The sequence below is a fragment of the Telopea speciosissima genome, chromosome 1 (assembly GCF_018873765.1).
Source record: "Telopea speciosissima isolate NSW1024214 ecotype Mountain lineage chromosome 1, Tspe_v1, whole genome shotgun sequence".
NCBI classification, from domain to species: domain Eukaryota; kingdom Viridiplantae; phylum Streptophyta; class Magnoliopsida; order Proteales; family Proteaceae; genus Telopea; species Telopea speciosissima.
The window spans coordinates 14,822,276-14,833,825 of record NC_057916.1 but is presented as its reverse complement, the minus strand read 5'-3'; the positions used below and the strand labels follow the sequence as shown (position 1 = coordinate 14,833,825).

The following is an 11,550-nucleotide window of genomic DNA, read 5'->3' as shown; positions in this document are numbered from 1 at the left end:
TATAGATTGTTCCGAGTGGATGCTACAACTTACTCTCCATGAGAGCAAGGTCCTATAGCTGCCCAATGCTCTGTTTCATCCTCCAGTGGACCATAGTTTGTGCTATGAGAAAAAGAATGAGAATGCTATATTGTTCACACAATTGAATTCTTCACTGAGTAAAAACTAATTCACTTGGTTGCTCTCTCTTTTGGAAACTGCCATATAAAATTTAAATTTATAGAAAATATATTGATTAACATCAAAGAACCTCAAACATAGAGTAACCCAAGGGGGAGGGGTGGGGGAGAAAAAGTTTACCATTAGACCCAGCCACTCTATTCTATCACATCCATACACCATTCTCCAAGATTCAGATTATAATTAAGGAATTACAATAAAAAAAATTTCTCTATAATTGAATCATCCATTTATGATTATCAAATCAAAACAGGAAATTAACTTCTAATCAATAAATATTCTTCAGTAACATGGAACAAATCAATCTTATAGCAATCAATCTAATAACCTCACTACTGTATGCGAAAAGGGCAAAAAACCAAAAGTAAATCCCCACCAATAGTTCCCAAAGGTACCAGGACAGCAGACGAAGGAAAGAAATATCTTGAAGATCAACACGTCCATAGCTCAACTCCAAGCCAATCGAACCAAACATTTTATCCTCCTCCAACGCCTACTCCGACCGTTCGGCGAACCTCTCAACCTTCGCATCCTTGAGATTCAGTCCAACCATGGCCTCACCCAATCCACAGCTCACCTCGGCAAGAACATCAGGGTCACTGTAATGGGTCACAGCCTGAACAATCGCCCGAGCACGGCGAGCCGGGTCACCACTCTTGAATACACCAGAGCCAACAAATACACCATCGCAACCCAATTGCATCATCAGAGCAGCATCGGCCGGCGTAGCTACCCCACCTGCGGCGAAGTGGACCACAGGGAGCCTACCCAACTGCTTAGTTTGCATCACCAGATCGTAGGGAGCAGAAATCTTCTTGGCGAAGGCGAAGACCTCGTCGTCATCCATGTTACGTAAGATCCTGATGTCACCCATCACCGACCTTACATGTCTCACGGCTTCAATAATGTTGCCTGTACCAGCCTCTCCCTTGGTGCGAATCATGGCTGCGCCTTCGCGAATCCTACGTAGGGCTTCGCCGAGGTTACGACATCCGCAGACAAAGGGAATCCTGAAGTTATGCTTATTGATGTGATTATCTTCGTCGGCGACGGTGAGGACTTCGCTCTCGTCGACGTAATCGATGCCAATGGCTTCGAGGATCTGGGCTTCAACGAAGTGCCCAATGCGAGCCTTGGCCATGACGGGGATGGTAACGGCCTGCTTGATCTCCTTGATGAGACCTGGGTCGCTCATCCGGGCGACGCCTCCCTGCGCTCGGATGTCAGCAGGGACACGCTCCAGGGCCATGACCGCACAGGCCCCTGCCTCTTCGGCGATGCGGGCTTGCTCGGCGTTCACCACGTCCATGATTACTCCGCCTCGGAGCATCTGGGCAAGGCCGACCTTGACAGAGAAAGGGGATTTCTTGGCCTCTGTGATGGCTCCATTGCCGTACACTGTTACCACAGCGGTTCCGGCCATTTCTGAGGACTTGTTGAGAAAGAACGGAGCTTCTCAGAGAGACAGAGATGGAAAACAAATGATACCTCAGAAACCCTAATTGAGGGAGACGAATCCGAAAATGAGAGAGAGAAGGAGTTGGGGTTGCGAGATTTGGGATTTGGTAAGGATAATAGGGGAATAAATACGGAAAAAATTGAACGCTTCAGCTGGACAAGTTGGAAAAGGATTCTGTCCATCCGTGGCGGGAGCTGGACCGTACAGTCTCGGTAAACGACAGCAAAAATAAGGGTGGGATGGTCCTTTTTCATGTGGGTCTCATCTGGGCCCCACATATGAAATGACCATCTCAACCTTGTTTTTCCTTTCGTTTAACGGGGCTGGATCGTCCAGCTCCCGCCACGGTTAAAAAATAGTGAATTAAAAAAATTTTCTTACGTCAGCGGTCAGCAAGTCCATTCGTGGTCAAAGGGTAAAGAATATACGTTCCGAGAAGGACGGTCGGTAGTTTTTAATGGACTTTTTTTAAGAAGCGTTTGGTTGGATAAATCTGTTGGTATCGATTCTGATTCTAGAATCTGATTTTGAGTCAGATTTCTTGAAATCAATTTTACTGGATTCGTAATTATGAAAGATCAACTTTTTGTTTAGGTCCACCGATTACGATAAGGAGAGATTATTTCCACAAGGTCTATGTCTATCTATACAAAAATCTTTTTTGTATGCTCATCCAATATCGATCTGGATCGATCAATTGTATCTCTATTTTTCATCAAAAATTGAGTTTATTTTTATTATTTTACCCTTGATTCGATACCTACATCCAATCCAGGATTGGTTTTGATCGATACCAATACAATCTGGTTGATTCGATATGATACCTTAATCCATGGAGTCCAAAGTTAGACGATAGGAAAATGTTTTATACTGTTGTATCTTGAATTCGATTAATAATCAAGCGGTTCTGGTGTCTTGATTTGTCCCTTTAAACTCATATAGCCTACTTATACCTCATTTTTAAGGATTGTTTGTGGCACGTTTGAGGACCTTTTAAAGTCCAATTAGTCAATTAGTTCGTTTAAAGCCTGATTATGAATTAATAATCGATCGACCGAATAAAAACATATCCATGCCTCAGTCTATGAGGCCCAATCATCTAAAGAGGCGGAAACAATGGTAGGCCTTAAATTGATGTGGACTGGTGTTAACAAAACCGACTGGGTTGACCTAATGATGGCCCTACTTGATCTGTACTCACTTATCTAGAGTCATTATTATTCTCATATTGTATAGGGTCGATAATATCCTCCCATTGTTTCCTAATTCCCTCTCAACCCCAAGTATTGAACCCCTCGATCAAGGGATTGAAAATGTGGAAAACCTCAATCATTATGGTATCTCTATAATTTATTTTTTAAAAAAATGGTATCTTTGTTTGTCTTTCCAATGAACTTGCCTCATATTTTTTTACCAAAAAAAAAAAAAAAAACTTGCCTCATATTCAGGTTATATTCGGAAACCTGAAAAAAAAAAAAAAATAATAAAATAAAAATCATGATAATACAATGATTATTTTATGTGTCTTATCTCTCCTCAAATTTAAAATTTCTTTTCTTGACATCCACACCTACCTTCAATGTTTTAAAACCTTACCGTAACATAGATTTAAAAAAAAAAAAGGGCCTATGGCCTCTTATGAATTCAGCTAGATGACTACAAGTCAACCTCGAGGGAATCTTCATGACTTCATGTCTATAGGAAATAAGAACATATCTATGCTTAGTGTTATTTAAGGATAATTAGTATCTTTTTTTAAGATTTAGTATCCTTACAAGTTACAACTACTTGTTCAATATTTCTCTTTAATATAGTTTTAATTATTTTCAAGACAAAAGGTTATATGCACAGTTATGCGTGATTCACGACTATGCATAAAGCCGTTGAATGGAGAACGAGGAGACCCTTCCATTTTTAAAGAGCTGAAGTATCTGAAATAGCAAAAGAAAAAGAAAAGGGGAAAAGATAAGAAAGCTTTTAAACCATTCGAATGTAATTATCCTTAGTAAAAGAGTAATTAATTAGGGAAATCAAACTATTAAAAAACCTTCTTATTCCAAATCAAATCAACCTTTTTTCTAGGCAGCTTTCAAATCAAGTTGTTACCCAAACACCGCGGGGGGGGGGGGGAATCATGCTTCATTAAGGCCCATTCGTTTAGAGCGGGAGGTGAGGTGAGATAGTTGAGAAGATGGGACCTACATGTTGGCGGGGATATTTATTGGGATGGAAGTGTTGCGGAGACTATGAATAGGCTAGGGGTGGGATTTTGAAGTACCATATCAGCAGACAAAGCAATTAATGATGTTCTCTATTTTAGTAAGTTCACCACCCTAGGAAAATCAAACAAGATTTGAGTGACATTTAAAGTGCCACATCAGTATTTTTCCACGCCAATTCTCTCACCCCACCTAAGTGTCCTCTAAAAAACGAGGCCTAAGAAACTAGACTATTCCCATGTTTTCTTCTAGTTCTCATCTCACTTGGGTCCGTTAATGAATTGACTCAAATAAGGCAAAGGGTTCTATGCATGGTCCACCTAATTGTGCCATATGGAAGGATGATGTGCATAAATTCAGAGATTAGGATCGGATTAACCGAATCAGCCGCATTAACGCGAGAACAGCTGGGACCAATCCGAGTGTACTCACCGATCCCTCAATTCAGCTGTAAAAGGAATGTCCTCCTGGATTCTTGATAAAGATGGATCAACCTCAGCACCTTTGAATTATTTTCTTCTTTTCAACCTCTTTTGTTTTCAAGTATGGTATAAGAATGCCCTCCTAAATTCTTGCTATAGATTGATCAACCTCACCACTTTTGAAATAATTATTTTCTTCTTTTCAACTCCTTTTTGTTTACAACAATAACTAAAGGATGGCCCCTCTTGGATTCTTGATATAGATTGATCAACCTCACCACCTCTGACTTATGGGAAGAAGAACATTGTCCGATCGCATGGCTCTTGCACCAACATTGGAGCCAATGGAAGTACACGCAGGGATATCGATTAGGAAGATTTTTCATTGTGAAAGAGGTAGTGCGGTTATTTCAGGGTACTGTGCCTAGGCGCAAGGACCACGTGACTAGGCTTAGCATTCTTTTTCCCTTAAATTATTTACTTCTTGTCAACTTCTTTTGTTTCAAAGGAAAGTAATATTCTTAAAAATTAAAAGAAAAAGCATAGAAGAATATTATTTTACTATAAGTATATAAAATTTTGAAAACTTTCTAATTTAAAAAATAAAAAGGAAATGGTATCTTGATCAATTAAACAAAAAGTAGATGTTAGCAATGACGCTAGAGTGGAAAGCCGCACCAATGAGAGGGCGGGAGACAAATTCGACCAGCAGGAAACCACATTGTGTCTGAGATGAGAGAGTATTAGTGTGGATCCTATAACTCATTATTTTTATGCCATGTTGCAAATTGGATGGGACCAAAATTAAATTATGATATGAGACAGGCTCGATGGGACTCGTGCATGAGAGATTCCTCCTCTAAGATAGGATTGATGTGGGGGGGGGGGGGAATCTCCTGTGCACGAATCCTATTCCCTTTTTTTTGGTTTATTTATTAGATTTTGTAAGTGAATGATACAATATAATACATGTGATAATAATATTTTAATTATTTATTTGGAAAATGGTTGAAAAACCAATGCTTAATGGGATTACTTACTTCTGTTTTTTTTCGATAAGTGGGACTACTTACTTGTAATCTTGTACCCATATGGGTAAGGATAAACAGGGTAAGGTTAAATACTTTCTTAACCTCAGAAAGTGAGCTCTACCAAAAGAAAAAACCTGAGAAGGTGAGGATAAAAAATTCATAATTCCCAATATGAAATATCAGTTTTACACTAATCATAATTTCTTACCAACTGGATTCATGTGATATAAGAGCTCAAACCCCTATTTAGCAAAAACACGTATTTTCGTTTGTTTCTCAAACATATAGTAGAAAACGGCAACCAGCCCCTTTTTATCAGAATTGCTTGTAGTTGAATTGAATCACTTAATTGACCATATCTCTCTCTCCCGAACATCGATCAACATAATTCTTTCATCGACATAAAGATGGCATTAAGGGCTAGATTTATCATTATATCACTTTCAACTTAAAGCCAATGCACGGATTTCGAAATTGAGCTAAAAAACTGATGCATCTACTGAAAATGGTTTTTAAATCGATTATTCCCAACTCCAACTGAACATGCATCACTCCATGAGTGTGTTGACTGTGTTGACAACAACGAGGAATACCATAGCCAAGCCACATTGCTCAACAAGACTTTGGGCATTATGGTGTATAAATTAGGAATTGATATTAGATGACATGTCTTGGAACATACAATGGGTTGTTGAACATTAGAAGCATGTATTTCAAATATAAAAAAAAATACTCAATTTATATAAAAATAGTATCGTTTTTTTGGTTCCGTTTTTTTGGAATATACATATTTAAAATGCGTAATGTTCGTTTTCCATTTGTTACCATTCTATGTTTTTTTTTTTATATATATTTTCTTTGACTATCCATTTGCAATTTTTTTACTGTTTAAAACTTGTACCATCCGTGTGTGTTTTTTTTTTGTTTTTTTTTTTTGTCGTTCCTGTTATTACTAACCATGCAAACCCATTTCACTAACTAAATCCAACTTAAACTAAGAATGTACATTATTTCATATAGTTGCATATTCACAATCTTCTTAGGATAAAGTTTCTCTTCACAAGTGAATAAAAAAGAGAATCTCATCAACGATCTCATAATTAGTTTTACCTACCATGTGAAGATTCAAAATGCCCTTGGTACTGTTTAAAGAATCTCATCCAACCACAAAAAGTGATGGATGAAGACATCCTACCTTCATTTAAATTTAAAAGAAAGTAAGCTATGTTACTCATTTCAAATAATACTACTAGAAATATATATAAGAACATTAGGAGGTCATCTTTTGGGATTGGTGTGTGGTTTGTGTGATTACATTTTCATAAAATAAAAAAAAAGAATATCACGAGGTCTCAATCAGGACATGAAAGCCTGAAAAGTGCCTCTCATTACCCACTCCCTCCTTTTTTCTATTCAAATTAAGAAAATGTGTGACTTGTTGCCAAGTATGACCAAGCTCTTCCATCGCCATCACAATGTTAAAGTGACACTTTCTTAAGTATATGTGTTGGATTTTATTTGTTTATCTGGATTCTTTGGAGAATAAAAGTGAGAGGCGTGACAAACAACCCAACTTCCACGTCAATCGTCCGCCAAAGCCCCAGGGTTGGTGTAAATATAATCTAATGATGAGCTTTCATTCCCTAAAGTATGATTAATTAAAATTTAATGGAGTTAGTAGGTAAGGTTTGACAACTATTTGTGAGTGATGAAATTAGTTTCATGCATTTGGAGAAACATCTTTTAGCTAGCCCTCCCTTCATTATGGACGAAGAGGGGTCAATCTTGTTATAGAACAAAGGCATTTATTACGAAAAATGATGTACACACCAATGAAGTGTAATGGAATCTTCCATGCAAGCACATTATTGATCTTTGCAAAAGACGAGAAGCATTTCAACCGTTCAATCTACTGTTGTTCCACCTAGTGCAACCCACGACCATGAGCTCTGTCGCATGTCCTCCTCTACGTCCCTCTCTCTTGTGCACACCCTACATCCATGGTTTTTGTCTCCCCTACCCTCTGCATCTACCGTCTCCTTGTTGCCCTCTATATCTCTCTACCACCTTCCCCCATTGTCTACATCTCTACCTACCCTCTCTCTCTCTCTCTCTGCATCTCTCCCCTCCTCCCGCTTTCTCTCTCTACATCGAATCATATTCCTTTCTTAAGGAATCAATACTTTTGAACATTTTAATGGTTTGTTTTACCACAAGGCCAATCATAAATTGGATTGTAACTAACTTGACATGTAAATAGAGGACCTTAGGATCTTGAGTGTCCTCATGTTGGGAGAAAAATCGATGGGGTCATTTTAAGCCCAATTCAATCAAGGGGTAGTTTGTTAAGTGCCGTATGGTACCGAACCCGAGACCTTTGTGATACATTGTGATGTACGTCTCCAGCCACTAAAGCAAGGGGTCGGTCATTGACACGACCCCAATTCAATCAAGGGGGAGTGAACGTGGAAACATCAATAGGGGGTGGGATATCTGCCTTTCAAGGGTGCGAGGTGCTCATTCGCCTCATCTTATGTCTTCGAATAGGGGTCAAGTTCCTAGATAGAGTTCTTTTTTTCAAATTTTTTTTAAGAAAAAATGAAATACACACCAGTGGGACATAATGGAATCTTACATATCAGCATTTTATTGACCGTCGAATGAGATTGAAGACATCTCAGTACCATTTATTAATGTTGTCACTCCATCATGCACCTGCCTGCCATTGCCGCCACAACTCTCCTTCTCCTCTCTTCCCCTCTCCCTCTCCTTCTTGGACTCTGGCTCTCCCATCCACCATCACCTCTCCTTTCTCCCCCTTCTCAGAATGTCTCCACCACCACTTCTCTCTCTCTCCAGCCCATCTTGTTTTTATGCTGAGACCCTTAACTGATTCAGTCCTTTGCAAATAGAGCTTGAGAAAATCAAGGGGTGGGCCTGGGAGGGATGGTTGCAGAGGGCAAAGGTGACGGAGGGTCACAGAGGTGGGGCCACAAGGAGGTGAGGGGGAAAGGGCTGCGGGAGACGGGAGATGGGGATTGTGTGATAAAGCAATAGGAGACAGAATTTTGCAGGTGGTGCCCATAAGTTGGAAGAGCGACCATATGCCAACTTTTGGAATTTCTTCTCTTTTATTCCATTTAATTTGATTGGATGATTGTACCTATTATTAAATGTACGTGGATCCACTCTCCCGGAAAATTTTTTGCTAGTACACTTGTAGCAAGAATGTTTGGATCTCGATCTTCTATAGCACGGGCTGCCTGTTCTGTCGTGCTGCGTAAACACAAGGTGGTGCACATTGATTGCCTTACCCCTGCCCAAGCGTCTTGTCCGAGCAGGGGTAAGGCGGTCATTAGGTGCAACCCTGTATCTGCACAGCACAAGCAGGACAGGGCACCGCACCGTAGAAGATCTGTGTTGGGAATGTTTCCGCTACAAGGCTAACAGCTAAGGAAATGGAATAATTCACTTCCCCTTTGGGTTCATAAATACCTTCCTAGGTTTTAGTATTTTTTTAAAATACCCCTTAAGATCCCATTTCCTTGGCTCCCAACCTTATAGCAGGAACATTCCTGCTACTAGTGGAGCAGCTAAATTCCACCCCTCTCCCCATCCACCTAAATTTACATGTAATGTTCTATCAATATTCTTCTTTTGTTTGCATTCATAAGCACGGTTGTATAGAAAACCATATTCCCTACCTCATTAACCTATTAGGATTTAATATTAACATGGTAGTTCTTGAAGATCCCTATCCTTCTCCTGTCTTATGTTACTCCATAGCATGGTTCCCTACCCTTTTACTCTAAGGCACTACAAACTTCTGGCCCAAATGTAAACAACCCATGTTCTTATTGTAGGCCCAGCCCAATCCAATGGCTATCAAGGCCAATAATTAACACAACTATATTTCAATCAAACAATGAAACTTTTATTACTATTACCTAACATGATTATATAAAGTACTTAACTTTCTTCTCCTATTTAATAATTATACTTTGTTGATGTAATTTTTATTTTTACATTTCAATCCAAAAGGAATTGGATGCAAAGTAAAATGGAATTTAATAACAAAAATATGGAATGTTTTGGAGTTAGTAACATAATTAAGTAGGGTAATGATTACAAATACTTACTTATTTAGGTTTTAAATTTTCACTTCCCTTCCCTTTAATTTCCCTTGCAACCAAATAGAGACTTAGGGAGATTGATGTTTTAAGAAACATCGAGATCCTAAGAATTACCTATTTTCTGATTTTGACCTAAATTTGGGCTAATTTATGGGTCCTAGGCCCAATCTAGGTGGTGGTAAAGACTTGATCCAATTGAATTGTACTTTTGGTCCACGAGGTTTGAGTCCATAAGTCCCCGGATTTGGGTCCTCTATAATGCGACAGGGAGTATAGCGCACCATCCGACGGCCTACAGTGTTTGGGCACGCAGCCCAACACACAGACGAGGTGTTGGGTTGCATGCCCAAGCACTGTGGGCCTTTGGATGTGTGCTACACTCCCTGTCACATTACAAAGGAGCCAAATCCACAAGTCCTCGGGCTTGAGTAACCCATCTTCAAAGTGAGTTGTAGACCTTAGGCACAAGTCGATTACATTAATATCCATCATCTATTCGGGCTTGGGTTGAAGGCTTATGTACAAGAATCTTCAACTCCCCCTAATAAAATTCTTGGGAAAAAGAACACAAACCGGTAGACACAGCCCAGCGAACCCCCTGGAAAGGCGGAAAGGATCAGAAGTGCGCCTGTTTTTTCGTGTTGGGCTGTGTCTGGGTGCAGGTATACACCGAGGCACAACACCAGTTAGCGTTCTTTCTTCTAAAATTCTTTTTCAAAATGTTTTTGGGTTGTCCACATTTATAGGTTTCCTGTCGAGTGGCCTATCTCAACTAAATGACTTATGATGTTTGAGCCCCTCCTTTTCCTTTTTTAGTAACCCCTATTTTTCAAACAAAGTTGAATATTTTAAGGGCAAGAGAAGGCCAACCAACCAACCATGTAACCCCTGCACTAGCACGATAGCCAATAAAAGTGCACACAGAGGCATTGATTTGGATGCAATTTTCGATTTTACTGGAGGCTGAATGATCTTTTCGCACACAAAGGCATTGATTTGTGTTTTAGACACAGGAATCATGCTAACCACACGACCGAGTAACGTTCTTTTTCCCGTATTTTAAATAACTTGTATGACTAAAGAACAAAGTGAATGTCAAATTGGGTAAAAAATCAGTTGATGATTTGATGATGATATATCAAAACTCTTCTTTGAAGGTCAATAAATATCTAATAAACCCTTTCACCCTCCATATTCTAATAAACAAATTTGGGAAAAAATATTAAAGAGTGGATTTCAAATTTTGTTCAACCTCAACTGGATGCTAACTTACCTCCCCTATTTAGATTAGAAAAATATTCCACTCCCCATCTTTAAAAAAAAATAAAACACCCTCCACAAATTTGATGTATAAGATCTTTGAAGGAAAAATATTTATAAAAAAAATATATAAATATGAAATCCCCATCAATGTCACCTTACGCGATAAAAAACAAAGATACTTTATTGCATAATTTTTTTTGCATCTTCAATCTCTACTTTGATATTCTTTCATACTCTTTATTCAAGTTTCAATGAATGATGGAAAATCTAATAATGTTCTTCCAAATATTGATAAAAGACTACCCCCACCCCAAAATCAATTAAAGTACATAGTTGTAGTTCATGATCTTATTAATCTTTTTCAAGAATAAAAAATCTAAATCCTAATTTGAGAGTAAATAAATAAATGTGACGAATACTTAGAAGAGAAGAAGTTGATGCTAAAATTTCCAATCACCATAGAAGAGAAGATAAACATGCTGATTGGGATTTGAATGATAAAGAATTTGAGACAGAGAGAGCAAGAAATGACAGAATAGGTGAAACAGTTGGTATAAATCATGTGGAAATTGATAATAGAAATAATGAGAGTTTAGTGGGGAAGATCAACCATAGAGGGCTAGACCGCTAGACCAAAGATCTTCCAATTGACTCGAGCTCTCCGCCGGTTATCGAATATTTTTCATATCAATCCATCCATTCACATATCTAATCTAACATTTCAAAAATCGTATGCTTAATCTAACATTTCAAAAATTGTTTGAAAGGTATTGTCTAAAGAACAGGAGACATTGAAAAATCAAGCAAAAAACTGATACAATTTGTGTTATATGATTAAGATAG

At 38.6% G+C, this 11,550-nt stretch overlaps 1 protein-coding gene across 1 annotated transcript; it reads right to left on the bottom strand.

Annotated features, from left to right (window-relative positions):
- Positions 1-375: 375 nt before the first annotated feature.
- LOC122670418 (probable pyridoxal 5'-phosphate synthase subunit PDX1) lies at positions 376-1,735 on the bottom strand. Its single transcript, XM_043867292.1, has one exon. It carries the CDS (start codon positions 1,601-1,603, stop codon positions 674-676), a length of 930 nt encoding a protein of 309 aa, XP_043723227.1. The 5' UTR covers positions 1,604-1,735; the 3' UTR covers positions 376-673.
- Positions 1,736-11,550: the final 9,815 nt, after the last annotated feature.